This window comes from Hyaloscypha bicolor, assembly GCF_002865645.1.
Source record: "Hyaloscypha bicolor E unplaced genomic scaffold K444scaffold_83, whole genome shotgun sequence".
Lineage (NCBI taxonomy): Eukaryota > Fungi > Ascomycota > Leotiomycetes > Helotiales > Hyaloscyphaceae > Hyaloscypha > Hyaloscypha bicolor.
Window position 1 is genome coordinate 128,426 of NW_020194585.1, and position 23,191 is coordinate 151,616.

Sequence of the window (23,191 nt, forward strand, 5' to 3'; positions counted from 1 at the left end):
ATGATACGGAAAAATGCCCTCTTGGATCCGATGATTGGTGCTCGTTGGAGAACGATGGCCTTGCCGCAACATATCGACCTCGAAGACTTGCCATGCGTAAGGTCACAAAACCGAAACGGCCGAAACAAGAAGCCATCTATCGAACCGCTACCCGCAACCTCGAAAACATATCCCGAACACTTCTTTGCCCCATGTTCAACTCCGCGGTCTCTGTTTGCACACGAGGATGGGCAACTCTTCGTTGCTCATCGGGATTATCGGGAGCTGCTGGTTTATACGGATGGAGCATGTGCCAACAATGGGCAAGCTGGAAGTCAAGGTGGATGTGCATTCGTCACCCATTGTAGTGATAGTATACCTGCGCCCTGGTACCCACCGAAAGGTGCTTACTGCATGCACGGCATGTTCTTCTTTCGCCTGGAAGACGTGGGCCCCACCAGTGTGCGGGTGAAGCAGACTAGCAACCGCGCAGAACTTCGCGCCGTTCTGGCTGCTCTCAACTGGTTCCGTCAAGAACACAGCGATTTGAATTCCTGGAAGCCTAAAGAATTTGCAAAACTTGTCATTGCAACCGATTCGACTTACGTCGTCGATGGGGCCACGAAGTGGGCCAAGACTTGGGAGTCGAACGGCTGGAAGTTGAGTAGTGGGGAGGAGACCGAGAATCAGGATTTGTGGGAAGAGTTACTGAAGAGAGTGCGGGCTCTGCAAGCTAATCGTTGTGAGAAGATTTCGATTTGGCACATTCCGAGGGAGCAAAATGCGACCGCAGACCGAGGAGCAAAATTCGCATCACAACTGAAGGCTCGTCCGGAATTTGGCGTCCCTCCTCTCGGCTCCCACACAATATTGGTAGATGCGAGTCAACTTGGTTGATCTTGCACACTCGCATGAGTATTTTCTGTAAGAATACTGTACTCAGGATGAACCACAATCCCCAGACCTTTCTCAACATCTCCTGTTTTATCCTTCTGGTCCGAATGCCCAGAGATGACACCGAGAAGGGCAAGCGCCACGCAAATAGTATAGCATGCTTCCCTCTCCACTTTTCTATACATCAAAAATTGTAGGCAGAGTTGCTTCGAAATATGCTACGGCGCTTCAATGTTCCATAAATTCTGGTACATTGAGGTTAGCTAATGGAACAAGGCTCAAGGTTCCATGCTCCCGTCTCCATGTGTTACCAAATCACTCCACTATCAGACACAGTAGTATGTCGTGTAAGCTTTCCAAAAGTATTTGCATTTGCATAATCTCTGTTACTTCACCTGGTAGGCCACTCGCGATCCCGAAGAAGGGATTCAGTCCGAGTGGTTCCCAGCACTTCTGCAATGGAAACATGCCTTGTATTACCCCGTGGTCGAGATCTGCACGCTATACGCAACCCGGAACGGGCGTGGGCGGCAAGGAGATGTCATTGACGGCATGTTGCTGGCAGTTGAGTTACTGGAGCCGTCTTTTCGGGAGGATGCAGCTGCAATACAATTCGAGCCGGCGAGTCGGGTCGCCAATCTGGACGACCGTTTCGGGTGTGACGACTCGGCTTTGTAATAGCCGGAGTTAACCTCGCTTTACGAGTGTCCCTCCATTGATTCTACTACTTCCTCACTGCGGCAAGTCCAAGACCCGCGGAAATCTTCATTGAGAGTACTACTTGTGGCTTAGTTCCTTGTGACTCCTCGATGCACCTCCCTCATTTCGACCAGACGAGTCCTGCAATCGTGCTTGGCAACTATCAAGGCGGTGCAGGGTGGACAAATTATGGGGTGAGATGAAAGGGGCGCGGCGTGGCTGAGAGGCTGACAGCACTTGGGTTGCTTGGGGTCTGAATGGATTGCGGTTGCGAATGCGAATGCGATGCAAACATTGAGTTAATATGGGGTAGGATCGAACATCGTTGTAGGATTATGAGGATTCCCACTCCGCCAAGCATAAGTCACTCGTCTTCGCGATTACTTAATATCCTTCCTTTCCTCTGCGACAGAAATTGGGGAGATCCTTCACTTCCGACATGACACGTGCGGAATCCCGATCCAAGTCAATTTTTTCCAGTGCGCATACTTTTTCGGTCTCGGTGAAACATTTAACCACGACGCATAACCCCCTAAAGATGTGAAGGGAGCAATTCCGGCAGCACATGGACAATGGACCCAAGTTACCCAACAAAAGCACGACATCCCTATGCCTTTGCATACCAGTCCATGAATCGCATTGTTTTGGTGACTAGTTTTGGCTTGTTCAAGATCGCCCTCAAGTCCGTTCGTCCCCTTATGCCAAATTTCCTCCGTCGTATATCTCGATAATTTCGGCACCTCAGTAGTGTCAAGGGAGAGCCCGAGCATACCGTCGAGGTTTCACTGTTTCCATATATGCCATCTTCGTGCATCTAGCCAAGGGCGACACTGCTGCGGCTCCTACTTTGTTGTGGATGCTGCTGCCGTCAGTATAAATGATCATGCGGTTCGAAGAACGTTTGAGAAATTTTTTATGCTGATTCCTTGCTGTTTCTGAGCTCGAAGCTATCCTGATGCTCGGTCGCCACCATGGTGGTACGCGGGAGGGTGGGATGAGTTCTTGTCCCTCAATCGTGGGGCCTCGACGCTAGTGAAGGCATCCTGGTGCTCGATAGGAAGCAGGTGAAGTTATATGTCCAGGGTCTAGGACCCGTCACTGAATTTCGATGCCATACCGCAAGTCTCCGCCGAAATCGCGAGCCATTGATGCTAGAATCCACCCTTCTCATCATCAAAATTTGCCGGGGTGGGTTCAACGTCAACTCCCCGGCCATTTGCAACAATCTCATCTGGTTATTTTTCAAACTCTAATGTTGACCCCGTGGGATCCCCTTCAGGATTGACAAACATGCCAACTCCAGGATCACGTGGACCAGTTCCAGTGACCAAAAGAAACTCCTGAGCTGTCGGAGAGACTATGTGAGGCTTCAGACATGCGGGTGCCACAGGAGATGTTGTCTGAGGAGGTTGTTCTGTTGCCTAGCTTCACTCGGCGGTGCTGGAAGCGGCTTGTTCGAGCTTGGGCTTGGCTCAAGAGGAGCGGGAGCAAGGCTGGTAGTTGGTGCAGGTGAAGCTTCTCTGAACAATTGGTCCGGCGTGTCATGCCCACCAAGATCAGGGCCTACCCCACGCTGCTGAGCTTGACTACGAGTTGCACCGCCCATGAAGTTGCCTAGGCTGGTACTTCGGTTGTGTCCTCGATCATCGTCACGGCCAGCTGAATAGCCTCCCTAGGTAGCGGACGACGTGGTTCGTGAAATACCCCCCACCAGACTTCCCAGAGATATCCTCGACCCTGCCAGATACGCCTCCAGACTGTGAATCGTCATTAGAAGAGATTGGAAATAGCGGTATCTTAAATTGGCGATCAACGTCGAGGAGAGCATACGATTGTGCATCCGCAACACATGCAATTGAAGTAAATATTCCCATCACCAGCATGAGCATGCGCGGACGACAGCTCCTACCCTTAGTGCACGGGGATCTTCCCCAATCCTAATAACCCTCATCTTCTTGTTCAGCGAAAGCAGTACCGTAGCAGCTGGGCTCTGACTAGTCTGCCCACTTCCATCGTTGTCCACATTGAGATCTATGCCACCAATCCAATTGCATTGCTTCAACTGAGTGATCCTAAAAGCAGGGCTAAGCTCTGGTAAAGAATAAAATGTGGCCGTCCAATTGCACAGTATACAGGCCTTGTTGACTTTTGGCATGAGGAGAATCTGCTGGACTCCTGGGCGGGCAAATGTGGGAGGCTATGGTATGCGGAGGGTATCGGGGGGTATTTGTATAAAGTGGTGGATTTCGGAGGCAGATGTTCCAACGTAGAGTTGTCCATCTAAATAGAACTAGCTGTTGAATGTAAACAAATGGGTTGATGGTTCCTCGGGGAGTACAAGGGCTGTAATTTAAGTATCGTACCTAGAATTTCCACACCAGTGATCTCGATATCATCTCTGTCGCCGTCCGAAGATATAGCAGGTCTTCGAGCAGACTTCATAGAATGTATTGCGCGATCCACTGTCGAGCTCAGTAGCTTTTCTGGATCGTTCGCGTCTATTTCTAGAGAAGCAAGCGGTGATCATCTCATGGTCGTTTTATCGAGGTTCGCATCGCATTTGAAGGGAAGTGGTTGTCTGATTACCGCAATCGAGTCGTCGTTGAAGGCTGAAGCGACAGGGATGCTGGATCGGCAGATTGGAGCGACATCCCACTAGAACCAAATCGCAAGTATCTCAATACAAGATAATGTACTGTAGCATCCCAAGTCACTTCGAAAATCCAGGCAGCACTTCCTCTTTGTCCAACACCAGAACATGGCGGAGCTTTCGGTTCAGAGTCCCTCATGGCCTGCTCGCGAATTAGAAGTATTTGATTACTCATCTCATATTTTAATTGATTTTGTCTGAGTCACACCGACTGAAAAACGTAGTTATTTTATCTACATCCGACCTTAACTTACTACAGTCGAACCTGGTTTTATCGGAAACCTCTATACATCGGAGGCCTGCTGACGAACCGAGGGTTCCGTTATACCCAGGTTTTACTGTATTACTATTTTAAATCTCTCTTCCTACATCATGACGGAGGCATTACAGAAACCTAGGGCAACCAAGCCTTCCGAATTCAAACTCTTCAGCAATCTTCCATCTGAGCTTCGCCTCAAGATATGGACTTACGCCCTTCCGGGTCGTATCGTCGAGCTCTGCCAGGCAGTCCGGGATAATACTATGCCTTTTTACTCTCCTACAACAAATCCCTCGCTGCTGAGTGTAAACCATGAGTCTCGAACAATTGCTCTCGAGAACTATATACTTTCATTCCCAAACGACACTCATCCAGCTCAGATTTATTTCAGTCCATCTGTCGATACATTGTTCTTCCCCGCCTGGTGCTGGCTAGCCATCGATACAGCCTTTGGCTCTACTCTGCCAGAGGAAATGAAGGACAAAGTTCGCCGCGTTGCTATCGAGGAGCTAGTTTGGTGTGACCACTGGGGCGGAGGAGTCGAAGATGAGGTGCTTGAGATTTGTGAGTTTAAGAATTTGGAGGAAGTGGTTCTTGTCGTCCGAGACCCGGGTTTTCCGTGCCCGTGTTTTCCATTATTCGTCGATGGCCCGGAAAGAGGAGTGTTGGAGTTTGTAAGGATTGCAGAGGCTGAGAGCGGATATTATGAGAAGGCGATGGAGAGTATGAGGGATTACTTTGAGTCGATTTTACAGGGCAATCCGGAACGGAAAATTCCAGAGCTGAAGGTTATGCGGGCCAAGAGAGATGGGGTTTTGGTCTAATAATGTCCGTATAAGGGTGGGGCTTGGCATCATGGGTTTAGAGCCAGGCTTAATATGGAATTATAGTAGAACCTCGATATAACGATATTAATCTTAGCGCCTTTTTCTAATAATATACCGAGGTATTATTAAATCAAGGATCACGTGCATATATAATAAATAGAGAAGGAGCTCCGTAGCGCTCGTTAATTAGCTTCTGTCATGCCTCCGTCTTCTTTTGGGCTGTTCAGGGACTAGAGAACTAGTGGTATAATCAAGGGGCTGTGATTCGGTAAGATTAATAGCCTAAGAGGCTGTGCTACCAGTGCCAGAGGGCCCTGGAGTATTAATAAATTGCTCCTTCTCTTAATAAATTAGAACGATATACTACTAAAAATTAAAGGTTGGGACCGAAAAACCTTATAATAATCGTAATGCCAAGGATATCATAAGCCTAAGGCTAAAAAATTGCGGGACCTTAAGGCCGTATCGTATTACTAAGGATATCGCTATATCAGGGATCGTTATATCGAGGTTCTATTATAATAGGCGTTGCGAATTGCGTCGGGGACGCTGAAAAGTTAGCGAGCGTTTGCGAGTTCAAGAGTCTCTCCCTCTGACAAACGTCAAGGCCGTCAAGGTATGTATCACGTTCCCAATAGTAGGCTCCTATACAGCCACTTAATAGTTGCAGACCAGGCTTCCCGTACTAGAAGGCATCATCAATTCATTCTAAACAGGGCGGTGTGGAAATTCACCGTTACGTGCCTCCAAAAGTAGAATACAGTCGGTCCGATCCAAAAGCGACAAAAAAAATAAAAACCACTACAATACTAATTAATATAAATCGTATTAATTAAAACTATACTATATACTCTAGGAATTAATTCTATGTTCTCAAAATTATAATATCTTTATTATTAAGGAAGTCATAATATATATAATTAAGTAAGCAAATATATTTATATTTTATATAGTCATTTTTTTACTTTAGTTATTATATAACTGCTTCCCTAAATTAACCGCTCTTCTATAATTATATTAATATCTCAATAACTATAAACCCAATTAAGTACCCTTTTTAAATACTTCTAATAGCTACCTCTATAAGCCTTTAGAAATATAAGTAAACTAATTTAATTCTTAATTTAATTATAGTTCTTATTCTAGCTAAAGAAGCTATAATCCAAATAACTATTAATAAATAGTATAGGAAATCCTCTAATATAGAGAATAATTCTAATAATTCAGATATTAAACTAAGTAATAAAATAGAGCTTAAAGATTTAATACTCTTTTGGATTTAGTAAAAGCTTTTTATTAATAATAATAAAATAATTATTTTAGAAAAGCTTATAATTATATAATAAGATTAGAGATTTATAAAATAAACTAGTAAGTTTCTTACCTTATTTTCTTATTATAATATAAGTATACTAAAACTATTTCTAGCTTTTAGAAACTTATATAACTTTAAATTAATAAAGAAATTAGTAAAGCTATTAAGAACTTAATAATAATATATATATAATTAGAGAATAAAAAATACTCAAATTATAAAATAATCTAGTAAGCTTAAAACTCTTATAATTATATTATTTTTTTAAATAAAAAAGGCTATAATTTAATATTATTAGGGAACTAATTAATATTTCTAAAGATATATAATTAAGGGAAAAATAAAGGCTTAAAAATGAAAATAATAGAAATAATAAGTTATTTTTAGATATTTTTATAAGAAATATTTATAGAAATAATAAAGCTTTAGATATATAAATAATTTATTAAAAAGTTCTTAATTATAATAGGTATATATAATGGCATATAAATAGGTATTAAATATTATAGATTTAGTTTCCTATTTTAAGTAAAGCTTATAATCGGAATTATATAAGTAATCGGAATTATATGAATTATATAGGATTATATTTCCTAATTAAGTAAAGTATTTTGCAGGCTTGGCTAAGTACTAGAGAATATATAGGGAGATATTTCTAGTTTTGGAAAGGGGTATTAATTAGTCTTTTATTAGAATTAATTCTTAGAATTAGTTATATTTGCAAGTATTACTTTATAGCTTATTTACCTTAACTACTTATATATTACTTTACTATTAAGTGCCTTATATTCTAATTAATCTAACCTTCGGGAAGTAGTTTATTATAAGGTAATTAAGCTATTAATAGACAAAATATTAATAGCTAGAATATTAACTAGGAGAAGCGCCTCTATTATTACTAGGGTAATCTAACCGGGTATCTAGGGGAGTATCTAGTTAAGTACTTTTTATATTACCTAATTAGAAGAAGGAAATAAAACTCAGATACTCCCAGAACTAGCGGATAGGATAATAATAATAGAGAAATTAGCGGCGGCTTACTATTATATTATTAAGTTAGAAATAGAGATATAATAGAGAGAAGATCTAAAAAAGCTAGAAGCTCAGATCTGTTATCTTAAAGATATTCGGATATCCGGTATAGAACCTATTATACTTCTAGTAGTACTCTTAGTTTAAAAAGCTTTAAAAACCCGAGAATTACTTACTTATCGGGAAAAGAGTATTAAAGAAGCCCAGGACTTCTTTTATTAAGTAAAGTTAAAGTAATATAAAAATAGCGGGATTACCTAGGCTACTAATATAGTAAAGGTTATATATTATACTTCTTATTTTAAGAATATAGCCAGGAATATCTAGAAATATAGGAAGTAATTAGTAGATATTAATATTACGGATTAGGAGACCTTTATTAAGTTTATAAAGGATTTTATTTTAGATCCGGAGAACTATAATAATAATATTCTTACTAAGTTTAAGAATATAAAATAATAGCTAGGCTAGAATATCTAAAGCTTTATATCTTACTTAAATAGCCTATTAGATAACTTAGGATATATAAGTTTACTATAAAAGCGGGATAACTTATTTAGTAACTTGAAATAAGAAATTCGGGATAAGATTAATTATTAAGTAAATACTTTATAATTATAAGAATTAAAAATAATTTAAACTTATTTATTTAATAGGAATATAATAATAAGCTAACGGAATAATAAAAGAAAAGAAATAGGAGAAAAAAGAAAGGAAATAATAAAGGGAAATAAAAGAGAAATATATTCCTATTATAAGGTTTATAAAACTAGAATAATAAAGATATAGTAATAGGATCTAATATAGTACCTATATTAGGATTTATAAGACTAGATATAATTTGCTTTATTTACTAGAAAGAAAGTTACTATATTATTACTTGCCCTAATTAAGAGAAACCGACTTATTATAACTATAATAAGTCTGGCTATAAATTATATAAGTACCCAGTACTAAAGAAGCCGGGAAACGAATATATCTTATAGTAATTATACTCGTTTATATTATAGAAAGCAAGGTCCCTAAAATAAGAATAGTAATTAAGGTTATTATTAAGATAAGGAAAGATAAGTAAAGAATTAGAGTATTAGTAAACTCGGATATAGAGGCTAATTATATAAAAAGGAAATTAGCTTTAGATATAGGTATTCTATTAATATTAAGGGTAACTTTCTTATTCTTATTAGAGGAAAAAAGAATTCATTTATATAAAGATTATATTCTTGGGATTATTACTAAAAATATACTAGGGAACTAAAAAGAGGCTAATATATACTTTATATTATATAATTTTAATCTAAACTATATTAATATAATACTTAAATTCCTATAGCTTTACTAGATTAATTCCCTAATTTCTTTTAGGAAAGTAATATAAAAATACTAGATTTAATTATAGAAAATTAAAGTTCTAAATACTAGGAAGTTTACTAAAATAATAAAGTATAAGACATATATTTTTCTATTAATTACCTATTTTATAATAGATAGCTAAAAAGTTATTATTATTATTACTAATAAGATAATTATATTTCCCAAAAAATATTAGGACTTTTTCTAAGTATTTTCTATAAAAGCTATAAGTATATTACCTAATTACTATATAATAAAGTATTATATAGATCTGGAACCAGGGTCCTAACTACTATATAATCCTATATATACTTTATTAGAAAGAAAGCTTAAAGTTTTTCGGGAATATCTTAATACTAGTTTAAAGAAAAAATAGATCTATTATTTTACTAGCCTAGCTAGTATCCTAATTATATTTATTCTAAAGAAAGAAGGCAGCCTATATTTATATATTAATTACTAGAGTCTAAATAGGATTATTATTAAGAACTAAATACTATTATTACTTATTAGTAAGACTATAAATAGGCTTTATAAAGTAAAGATATATATAAAGCTAGACTTAAAGAATACTTATTATTAGTTATAAATACGAGAGAATAATAAGTAGAAAATAGTATTCTAAATATACTATAGATATTTTAAGTACTATATTATATTCTTTAGACTATTTAATATTTTAGTAATATTTCAGGCATATATTAATTATATACTAGTAGGTCTTATAAATATTATTTATATAGTTTATCTAGATAATATTTTGATTTATTTAGAGAACTTAGAATAGTATATAGTAATAGTCTAATATATACTTGAGTAATTATAATAATACTAGCTCTTTATAAATTTAGTAAAATACGAGTTTAATATAGAAAAAGTAAAGTTCCTGAAATTTATAATTAGCCTAAATAGTATAGAAATAGAAGCTAGCAGGATTATAGTTATTAGGAAATAGCCGGCCCTAAAGAATAATATCCGAGAAATCTAAGTATTTCTGGATTTTACTAACTTTTACTAGAGGTTTATTTATAAATATTTTAGGATAGTAAAAGAATTAACTAATTTATTAAAAACTAGTAAAAACCCATAATATTATTTTAGCTAGATAAATAAGGCAGATAGGGCTTTTAAGAAGCTATAAATTATATTTATAATAGTACTAATTCTTTATTATTTTAACCTAGCCTTAAAGATTTATATAAAAATAAATACTTTAGAATTTATAATTATAGATATGATTTCCTAGCTCTTTAGTAAGGAAATAGAAGCTAGGTAATACTCTATTACTTTCTATTTAAAGAAAATAACTATAATTAAAAGCAGGTACGAGATATATAATTCTAAGCTCTTAGCTATTATTCTAGTATTTTATACTTAGTAATATTACTTAATATATACCTAATATATTATTATTATTAAGATAAATTATAATAACTTGAAATACTTTATAACTAAGAGAAAACTAAATAGTTAATAGATAAGATAGGTAAAGGAACTAGCTATCTTTGACTTTATTTTAAAATACTAGTCAGAATATAGTAATTCTATTAATAAGCTATTAAGAAGGCTAGACTTTATAGTAGGTATAAATAAAGATACTTTACTATTTATACTTTATAATAAGCTATAGAATATAGAATAGAAAGTCTTATAAGTAGTAGTAATAAGATATTATACTATTCCTATAATACTATAATTTAAGGCTTAAGAGAAAAGAAATAGGTATTTCTTAATTAGTGAGATACTAAGAAATTCCGAAAAAAAAGTTTATTTTAGTAATAAAGTAGTATTAGAAATATTATTACTTGAGCCTATTACTAGTATAGCTAGTTATAAATAGTATATATTACGAATTCTAGCTATATAAATAGCTAGGTCCGAAATAGTATATAAGAAAAGTAGAAAGATATTACTTAAACTATTATTATAGTACTAAAGGCTCGATTTATTAGTATAATATTAGTAGTATAAATAGTTCTTAAAAAGAACCTTTACTAGAGCTATTAAGACTTAGGAACTTAATATATCTAGGTTATTAAGATATCGGGATACTATTTATATACTAAATAAGCTAGCTCTTAAAAAAGAATTACTATAAGCTAATTATAATAATTCTATAAATAGGTATTTTAGTACTAATAAAATACTAGAAATTCTCTAGAAAAAGTACTTTTAGTAAAATATAAAAAAGAATATAAAAAACCATATTAGAACTTGCCCTATATATTAATAGACTAAGATAAAGAAATATCTATTATATAGTATATTTAGTTTATTCTCTTTTCTCTTTAAGCTATAATAAGAAATTACTATGAATTTTATTATAGGGCTACTTTCTTCTAGATTTCATAATAAGATATATAATTCTATATTTATTATTATTAATAAATATATGAAAATAATATAATATATTCTAATTACTAAGGAAATCTCGGCTCCTGAGTTAGTAAAGCTATTTATATATTATATTATTAAAGACTTTAGTATACCTATAGATATAATCTCTAATAAAGGATCTGTCTTTATAAGCAAGTTCTAGTTAAGTCTATATTTCTATTTAAAGATATAATAATAGCTAAGTATAGTATTTTATTTATAAACTAATAGATAAATAGAGAATCTAAACTAAACTCTAGAATAGTACTTAAAGTATTATACTAGCTATTAGTAGGATAACTAGGTAATAAAACTTGCTTTTATAAAATTCACATATAATAACTTTATATATTTAATAATAGGAATTTCTTTATTCTATATATTATATAAATTCTATTCTAGTATTAAACTATATATTAAGGATAATATTCTAGAAAAAGAGGTATTAGTAATATAGGAGAAAATATAGAGAATTTAAGTAAAATAAGAAATACTAGAGAAATAATAATAAGAAATAGTAAATATATAAAAAAAGTACTATAATAAGAAATATATTAATAAGGAATTTAATATATATAATAAAGTTATACTTTATATAAAGAATATTTAATAACTATAACCTAGTATAAAACTAGTAAATAGATATCTTAGTTCTTTTAAAGTTCTAGAAATTATAGAAATATATAAATAGGTATATTACTTGAAATTACTACTATTATATTAGATCTATAATATTTTCTATATTTCTCTCTTAAAACTATAGTACTTGCGAGCTAGTACTATAATAGAACCAGAACTAGTTAAGATTAAAAATAAAGAAGAATTTGAGATAGAATTTATTATAATTTATAAAAAGGGCAGAAAAGAAAAAAAGTATCTTATTTATTAAAAGAATTACTTACTAGTAAATAATATATGAGAATTACTAAGTAATCTAGAGAATATAGCTCAAGAATTATAAGAATACTTAGAAAAGAGTAATATTATAATACTATTAGTTAAATAGAGATATAAAAAATAAATGCTTTTATTAGGAAACTATTAAAAACTATATATTTATTCTTAGAAAAATTATATAAAAATTATTAAGAACTTTAAAAACTCTAATTTCTATACTCTATAAATACCTTACCTTTATAATTACTTTCTATTATTTTTATTATTATTCTTATTAGAATTCTTTCGAGAAATAGATAATAAATTAGCCTATAAAGCTATTAGCTATTAGTAAGAAATAAGGAAGAAATAAGCTTACTTAATACTAAAGAATATTAATTATATTATTAAGAGTACTTTATACTTATATTAAGCTAATAAGAATTACTTAACCTATTTCTTGGATTATTAGGGGAATTTATTAGCCTCAAATAATAGCTTTAATATAAGAAGTATATACTATTTAGTATAGAAAAAAAGTAATAATAGCCTTCTTTTTTTCGGGCAAAGAATAAAAAAGATACTTATATATATTAATAGCTTAAAGAAAATAATTTAATTATATTATATATACTTAAAGAACCTTAAATAGTATTAGAATAGGAAATAAATAAAGGAAATTATAATTTATAGAATTATATTTCTTATTCTTAAAATAATAGTAATTATATATTAAGTAATTATTACTCTTAATATAAGTAAGGTCAGGAAACTTAGTAATATTCTTAAAATATTAAAGATAGTAAGGGCAAATTAAGGATATGGAAATATTAGCTAAACGGGTAGTAATAGGCTAATAAGTACTAAGAGAAGTATTTATTTTAATAAATAAAGAAGTAGAAAAGGGAATTAGAAGAAAACTTAAATAAAGCTTAAAGAAGCTTAAAAAAGCTTAAAGAAGGCTTAAAGAAGAAAGATAAGGGATAAGGAGAAGCTAGATATAATATTATAGTTAAGGAAAGAAAAGATTAATTAGTAGGAAAAGAAAGGCCTTTTTATAATATCCTTTCCCCAAATAGTAATTACGAATTCGGAACTGGCTTTATACTAGGAATACCTAGAAAATTCTAAAGAAGGAATTTATAAATAAACCAGAAGATTAGATTAACTTTTCCAAGCTCTTAGGCCTATAAAATAATAATTTATTTATAAATAGAGGCTAAGTTAGGATTTATGAACTAATTAGAAAACTGGAAGAGCTTTCTATCTAATAATATATACTATACTTATATTACTTTTATAAGAGGGAATTACTAGAAGTAATTTACGAGTTAGCTTAATAAGGTTAGTAAACTATATCCTTAAGTCTATTATCTAATATAATAATAAAGTAATTATAGGAAGTTTTTAGGGAGAACTAATAGCTAGAAAGGTTTTAGGGAATTATTTATAAAGCTATTTATAGTTCTCTTAGGCCTTTTGGGAATAAGGGCCTAGAAAAGAAATTAATATAATAGATATATATAATAATATATAAATAGGTATTAGATATTATAGATCTAGTTTCCTATTTTAGGTAAAGCTTATAATTAGAATTATATAGGTAATCGGAATTATATGAATTATATAGGATTATATTTCCTAGTTAAGTAAAGTGCTTTATAGGCTTGGCTAAGTACTAGGAAATATATAGGGAGATACTTCTAGCTTTAGAAAGGGGTATTAATTAGTTTTTTATTAGAATTAATTCTTGGAATTAGTTATACTTGCAAGTATTACTTTATAGCTTACTTACCTTAACTACTTATATATTACCCTACTATTAAGTGCCTTATATTAATAATATAAATATTAAACTAGCTTAAATTAAAGAACTATATATTTTATATATAATTACTAACTTATATTTATTCTAGTAATATATTTAATAGCTTCTAAAGCTAAAGTAATATTAATTTAAAAAAATTAATATATTACTTTTAGTAGCTTTTAGTAATTACTATTTTAATAATAGAAAAATACTAGCTTAATAAATTAAGAAGCTATTTAATTATTATTAATAATAATATAGTATTCTATAGGAAACTAAAAATAATAAAAGAAATAGTATCTTTTATCTAAATAATAAGAATATTTTTCTAGTCTATTAGATTTAGTTAATTAATTAAAAGCTTGAAATAATATTATTAAATAATTTCCTAAATATTATTAATTAAGAGATTTTACCTTAATTATTATTAATAATAGAAAAGCCTATTACTTATAATATAGCCTATTTATAGCTTTCTAGACTCGGCTTTTATTACTATAAAATTAAAAAAGGGCTTTATATAAATAGATATAAATAATCTAATATAATTTAGTATTATTAAAAAGTGTTTTTATTATTAATAAAAAAAAGCTTTTATTATATATAATTTAATATAAAGAAAATAAAGCTAATATATAATATATAATTTAACTTTTATTTTTAATTAGAATTTAGGTATTATAATATAGCAGGCTATATTCTCTAAAAATTATATTATTTTAGTAGTTTTAAGGTTTTAATTATATAATAAAAACTATAGTCTTTTATATATAACTTATAGAAATTATATAAGAAAGCTAGTTTTTTTTTATAATTCTAGAGAATAATTCCTTTTTAGTATTTAATTAATTAAGCTTTTATATACTATATACTATTTATACTTTATTATTTATACTTTTGATTTATTATTTTACTATTAAGTTATATTTTATACTCTAGTATACTTTATATAGGTTTTTGTCTTATTATAATTTTCCTTTTATATATTTTATAGTAAGTAATATAAAGAGAATTAAAACTTAGTAATTAAAATAATACTTTTATAAAGTTCTAAGAGATATCTATAAAGCGAATTATTAGTTTAGTAAATTTGGAAAGAAAAGAGCTATTATAATACTTTAAGCCAAAGGCCGAAATATTAAGAATATATAAGTATTAATCTTAGTATCTTATATTAATTTCTAATATATTTAATAATTTGGATACAAATTAGCTATAAAATATAATTACTAGTATAATATATAAAAGTAGTAAAAATAGAGGCTAATTATAAAAGGAAAAGAAATAGAAGAAATAGAATAAGAAATATTATATTAAGATAATATAAGTTAGATCTTAGTTAGAAATAGACTTTAGTATTCGGAAATAAAATTATATTATTAATTTATATATTATTTTTAGTTATAATAAAAACCGGAATAAAAGTAGTATTAGTTTTAATAAAAAAGCTTATTTCTAAATCCGGAAAAAATATTTAAAAAAGGAAATACTTTTAATTTTAAGTAAAATAGTAATTAGGAATTAGAAATAAAAATCGAAAAGAAATCAGAAATAAGAAATTATATAAATAATTTAGAAAAGTCAAAAAAATTAGTAAAATTAGTAAAATTATATTTATTATTACTTTTAATAGTATTATTAAATATATCTAATTTAGTAAAAGTAAAGAAAAATACTATAGGTATTAAGCTAATAGAATAAAAAAGAAAATATAAATAATAAGAATAAGACTAGAAAAGCTATTATTTTATTATTATTAATATTAAAACTCGAACCTAGGCTATATCTACTACTATTAACTAGCTTTCCCCAAATTCCGGTTTTTAAACCAAAAGATATATTTAAATAAGAAATTAGTTCTTTAGGAACCTTATTAGTAGAAGTCTCAGATATAAAAACTCTATAATTAATTATAGAAGAAATTATTAAGATTAATATAGCCGAGAATAAATATATACTAATACCGGATTTAAATTTACTATTTATAAGAACTCCTGAAATACTATAATTTTAGGGAAATAATATCTTTATATTCTTAGAATAGTATATAGATATATATAAGAACTATTATATTTCTAATAATACTAAAAGAAAAACAATTATTTGTTATATCTCTCCTATTTATAAGAATTAGATTAAGGCTATACTAAAATACTATACTAATAATCCAGGAAATTACTAGGAAACTAAGTTCTTTAAAGCTTTATTAAAGGAATTCCGAAATATAATTAGAAAATACTTAAAATTAGCTATAATTTTCTTAATTAGATTATTATATAAGCCCAGAATAAAGAAATCTTTTCTAAGTTTTATATTAATATATTTAATAAAATATTAAAAAAGCTACTAAAAAAAATAAAAAATTATTTAGTATCGAGAATTTATAAGGAAATTATCTATTCTAATAAAAGATTATATTTTTAAGAATACAAACTTCGAATCTATAGATATTTCTATTTATAAATATAATAAAATATATAATAAAATAATAATATTCTATTAGTATAAAAAAAAGAAATACCGTTTTAATATTATTAATAATCCAGATATATTTAGACTTAGATAAGAATACTTGAATATAATAATTCACAATATAGTTTCTAAGCCAGAAAATAATTACTTTTTACTAGTCTTTTCTATTATATTTCCTAAAGCTATTATAGGTATAAATAAAAGAAGAATCTAACCTATAGATAATTATATAAAATCTATTAAAAATAGTAAATCCAAGAAAAATAATATTAATTAGCTAATAAGAAATCTAGAAAAACTATTTATTATTACTATAATTCAAAAGGATTTATAAAAATAATTTAATATAGCTACTATTATAATTCGGGAAAATATCTATAGCCTATTTATATAATCTAGCTAATTATAATAAATATAATAGTATTAATTATCCAATAAATATAATTCGGGTTTTTAGGAGAAATATACTAGAAATTATAATAGAGGTTATAGGAAATACTATAGTAGCTATAATAATTAAACTAAAATAAATAAAGAATCTAAATAACTATATTCTGGAAAAAATTAATCTTAAATATAATTAGAGAATACTATTCAAGTTAATATAGCCTATAATATAGACCTAGAATCGAGAAAACAAATTTGCTATAAATATTATAATAAAAATAAAAATAATAATATTAATCCAGAATATATCTATATTTCTTAATTCTATTATCTACTAATAGAAGAGCTTATAAATTATAAATATATTTATTAATTTAATAAAAAATAGTATAAAGAACTATTTGAATCGGGATAAAAAAGTATTTCCTTTTTTCTTATTAGTAAATACTAGTAGTTTAACCAAATTGTTTTCTAAGTTTAAAGAGAAGAATTCGACTATAACTTAAATATTCGATCCAAAAATATCTAGAAATTAATAGGAAATATCTAGTTTACTAGATAAGAAAGAGAAAAGGAAACTAGCTAATCGGTATCTATATATAAAAACAAGTAAATTATATCTAGGGAATCTAAATAGCCGCTTTATTTTAGAAGAAATTATATTAGAATTACTAATATTTCAGGTTCTGAAATTAATAAATAGTATTAAAATTTGGCTATAAATAGTATTTCTATTAATACTATAATGGGTTTCTTATTAAAAAAAAAGAAAAAAAAGAAATAGAAATAGCTAAAAAGGTTTTCCGAAAATAAGCCAGAACTAAAAAAAAGCTATTTTATATAAAAGACTAGAAAAATACTATTTCAAGAAATAATAAATAAAGAAATAGCCTAGCTAAGAATATAAATATTAATACTTCCGGAAATAAATAGAACGAATTAGGAATCTAGTATACTCTTAACTATAATAAATATAGGACTTCTGAAATAGATAATATTTTAATAAAACTACTAAAAAAAGTAACTATTTTACTTCTAAAAACTTAGAAAGAAATAAAAATATTTATTAATACCTTAAAAATACCAGATCTAGCTACTATATTTCGAAACTAATAAATTAAGAATAATGCTTTTTATTTTATTATTTTATAAATAAGAAATACTATTATATTAAATATAATTAAATATATTAGGAGATTTGCAAAGCTAATAACTATAGCTTATATAATAAATAAAATATTTAAGGAATTAGAAATATTAGTTCAGGTATTTAATATTAATAGAATTATTTGATTTAAAGATAATAGTATTAATATTCGAATATTACTAGCTTATAAATATATTATATAATTTCTATACTTCTAATTTATATTTCGAGGACTTTAAGAAAGTATTAAATATAAAGAAATAATTAATATTAAAGCTAAAGTTAATATTTTTCCTAAAAAGATTTTTAGAAATATTAATAAAATAGTATATAATATTATAGATTATTAAATATCTATTATTACTAGAATGGAATTTGAATTTATAAAAATAATAAAGCTTAGAACTAAAATTATAAACGGAATAGGATATAAAGATATGTTTTTCCTAGTTAAAAAAGCTCTAAAGATCCTATTTAGTTAATTATTCTTAGTAAAGATAAAGATAAATATCATATATAGAAATAATAGTTTATAAAATAGAAGGTTTATTAATTCTAAAAATAACTAAAATATTTATATTATTATAATTATTCTATTTTTAAAAAATACCGAGAAATAGAAAAAAGTAATAGTTTAAAAGTATTAAGTTTCTAGAGTTAAGAAATTAAGTAATATAGAGCAGGAAACTAAAATAGAAAAGGCTCTAATTAAAATATTATTAAAAATAGTTCCGGATTTAATAAAAAAAGAAATAAAAAGAGTATTAAGTAAAGATATTTCTAAAAATAAAATAAAATAATATTTCCTAATAATAAGGAAATATATTCCCAAAGCTATAAAATATAGAACCTAAAACTAGAAATAATTCTGGAATATATAAGAGTTTAAGAAAGATATATTAGAATACCGGATAAAAAGATACTTTTTATATCTAAATAGGAAGAAGCTAAATAGAAAGATTATAAACTCTAGAGATTAGATAAAAAAAGTACTAGAGAAAATAGCTATAGCTTTTAAAAATAATAATAATAATAATAACTATAATCTATTTCTAGTTATAGGAATATATAAAATAAAGAATAAGAAGATTTAATTAGTAAATACTAATAATAGAACGGGAAGGAGCCCAGATAAATATCTGAACTAGTTTAAGAAATCCAAAACTAGAAAATATTTATAGGAATATATTAGAAAATATAAGAACTATTTTTTACTAAAGATATTAGCTATTTTAAAAGATTTATAATTTATTCCGAAATGTTTTAAATAATTAGATATTAGTAACTAGCTTTAGGAAAAGAAACTAGCTATATTTCGAGAATTAATAATTAATTAAAAAGATATAATTATATTTAATTAGAAAGAAATAAGAAAAGTCTATAAGAATATTAGTCTATTTATTCTAATTAAGACTATTAAATATAAGGCCTAGTAAGAGAAAAATTTCCTATATCTTAAAGCTCTAGTATTAGTAATAATAAAAATATTATTAAAATACCTAGATTATAAAGTTTTTAAGAAATATAATAAACTTTACTAAAATCTATAGTTCTTAGTTATAAAAAAGGTTATTAGGACTTATAGACTAATTAATATTACTATAAAAATGAATTTAGTAATCCTATAAGATACTAACCTATTTCTGTTTACTAATAAGATCTCAGAGAAATTTATTAAATATATTTATATCTCTCTAATTAATTTCTTTTCCGGATATAATTAACTTATACTAGATATTTATAGTAAAGATTTAACTATATTTATAATATTTCTAGAACTATTAAGAATAACTATACTATTTTAGGAAGCTACTAATTCTATTATATAGTTTATATAAATTATTATAACTATTCTAGAGAATCTGTTTCCCAAAATTACTATATTATTTATTAATAATATTAGAGTTAAAGAACTTTATATAAATTATAATAGGCAGATTATTTTACCTGGTATTTAATATTTTATATTTAAATACCTTTAAAACCTGAATATAACTTTAAATAGAATTAAATAAGCCAGAGCTAGTATTAGAGAAAAATCGCAGTTCTATTATAATAATATAATTATTATTAGCTTTATTTATAGAATACTTAAAAGAAGCCCTTTAAGTTCAGAAATTACTAAGATCTTAAGATAGGAATATTATAATAATATAATTAAAGGCAAGGCATTTATTAGAATTATTATTTATTATTATATTTAGATTAAAGGCTTTATAGTTATTACTAAACCTATTTATTATTTAATAAAAAAAGATATAATATAGGACTAGGGTAATAAATAAGTATAAGCTATATGAATTCTTTAAAAAAAGCTTATTATTATTTTAATATTCTATAAGTTATACTATAATCTATTAGAAGGTTAGGAAATAATTATATTAGTAATAAATACTAGCCTAAATAAATAGAGCAGAATTCTTAGTTAATATAATAATAAAGAGAAAAAGAAAGTTATATAATATAAGTCTAAAATCTAAAATAATACTAAATAAAAGCATAATACTATTAAAAAAGAATACTAAGGGCTAGTAAAACATTTATAGAAAATATAATTCTAGCTATATAAAGTTTATTTTATTTTTAAACTAGATATTAATATATTTATTATATAGCTAAATAAAGCATTTATAGATTTTCCTAAAGCTCTAGTTATTTACTAGCTAGTATAGATTTAACTATTTAATTTTGAAATTAAGTATATTAAAAAAATTAAATATACTATTACTAATAAATTATTAAGATACTTATAATAAAAAGATAATACCGAAAATAATAAAGATATTAATAAATAATTAATAATAGAGCTTAATATTATTAGAATAGTATTTATTAAATAAAAAGTTTAGTTAAAGAAAGCGGTTTTAATTTAATTATATAATATTATTTTAAGAAATTAGACTTTCAAGACCTTTATTAGATATTTAAATAATAGTATCTAGTTACTAGAGATTAATAATTAAAGCCTTATTATATCTGAAAGCAAATTAGTAATATTAAAAAATAATAATATCAGGAAGTTATATAGTAAAGGCTATAGCCTTTTATATATAACTTATAGAAATTATATAAAAAAGCTAGTTTTTCTATAATCCTAGAAAATAATTCCTTTTTAGTATTTAATTAATTAAACTTTTATATATTATATACTATTTATACTTTACTATTTAAACTTTACTATTTATACTTTTAATTTATTATTTTACTATTAAGTTATATTTCATATTCTAGTATATTTTATATAGGTTTTTATCTTATTATAGTTTCTCTCCTATAGTATATATAATATATTTTTATAATAAGAGCTATTTCTATAAATTCAATTATAAAAAGAGCCTTTAGCTAGTAGATAATTAGTAAAAAATACCGGAAAAGAATAAAGAGAAGCTAATTTATAATTCTGAATTTATAGGTTCTAAGAAATATATTAGAATATTAAATAATAAAGGCATTTTTATTTCAAATAATTCTAATTTAAATATTTATTAAATTATATATCTAGACTTAAATAGAGACTTTTAATAGAATATAAAATAGCTACTAATATAAATTACTAGGATATTTAATATATTTAAATAAAAGTATTTAAACTATATAGCTATTCTATTATATAGTATTAGTTATATAGTATTACTATATATAACTTAGTATATAGCTAGTATTTTTAGTTTAGTAAATAGCCTTTAGCTTAATTTAAGCTCTTTATTACTATTATAAAATTATTTTATTATAATATATTCTAATATTTAATTAGTTTTCTATATATATTTTATATAATAAAAATATATTAAATATTTTTAATATAAATAAGTTACTAAAGGAAGTTAAAAAAAGTAATATTAAGGCCTATAAAAGAAATATATACTTTTTACTAAAGTATATAATTCCGGAATTATAAGATATTATTTAAGTTTTTTAGTAACTTAATTTAAATAAAAAAAAGAAAGCCCAAAAATATAGAATAGATTTTTATTAAGCAAAATTATAATATATTTAACTTAAGATTTAAGTATTTAAAGAATATTAAATATATTATATTTCTTAAATATTTTTCTATTATTAAATACATATATTATTTAATTTATATATTATTAAATTATTAAGACTTCTTTAAAAAGAAATCCCAAGTTAAAGAGCTTATTATAGATTAGAAATATAAGACTATATTTTTATTAAAGTTCTATTATAAAATTAATCTAATTAAGATATACTAGAGATATAATAAAACTTAATATTATTAAATAAAAAAGGGTAACTTTTCGGATATTAAGATTAAGGTAATAGAGATACTTAAAACTTATTTAATTGAGACTATATAAAGGTTTTATAATTATATATTTTACTAGATAAATATATATTAAAAAGAATTAAATATTAAATAAGCTATTTAATATATACGGAAATAAAAATATTATAGAATAATATTTAAAAAGATAATAAATAAATGAGATAATATATAAAAGTAAAAAAAAGAAAGTAGCTAAATAATAAATAAGATTTATAGATTTAGTTCGGCTAAAAGTTAGCTCAAAACTCATATAATTAGGGCCCTATTATATATATAATATATATAATATTAGAAAAAGCTATATTTAGTATTTAGGAAGATTTATTTAAGCTTATAGGACTTAATTATTATTATTATATTAATAATAAGGCTAGTAAAATATCGCGATCTCTTTCTAAAATCCGGAATTATATAACCTTAATAAGTAAATATATTCGTGTTTTATATAAAAGAAAATTAAAAAATTAAAAAGAGTTTATATACTTTAAGCCTCGATTATTAATAAATTATAAATTATATTAAAAATCTAATTAATAGATATTTTTTGTCTAGTTCTATTCTATAATTATATTAGTTAATATAAATTAATTAAAGTTATAATTAAAAAGTTATTATAGATATAAAAAAGTAACTATTTTATTACTTTTAGATTAAACTAATTATAATATAATTTAGTATTATTAAGAGGTGTTTTTACTATTAATAAAAGAGCTTTTATTATATATAATTTAATATAAGAAGAATAAAGCTAATATATAGTATATAATTTAATTTTTACTTTTAATTAGAATATAAATATATATAATATACTTTTATAATAAGAGCTA

The 23,191-nt window shown here is 26.6% G+C and overlaps 1 protein-coding gene across 1 annotated transcript; it reads left to right on the forward strand.

Moving 5' to 3' along the window:
* The first annotated feature begins 4,497 nt into the window (after window positions 1–4,497).
* K444DRAFT_613125 (uncharacterized protein) lies at window positions 4,498–5,449 on the forward strand. Its single transcript, XM_024880287.1, has one exon. The coding sequence runs from the start codon at window positions 4,595–4,597 to the stop codon at window positions 5,303–5,305; it is 711 nt and encodes a 236-aa protein (XP_024736429.1). The 5' UTR covers window positions 4,498–4,594; the 3' UTR covers window positions 5,306–5,449.
* The last annotated feature ends 17,742 nt before the right edge of the window (window positions 5,450–23,191 follow it).

What these genes read in the sequence shown, in the direction of transcription:
- K444DRAFT_613125 (XM_024880287.1), top strand. Translation starts at nt 4,595, where the DNA reads ATGACGGAGGCATTACAGAAACCTAGGGCAACCAAGCCTTCCGAATTC.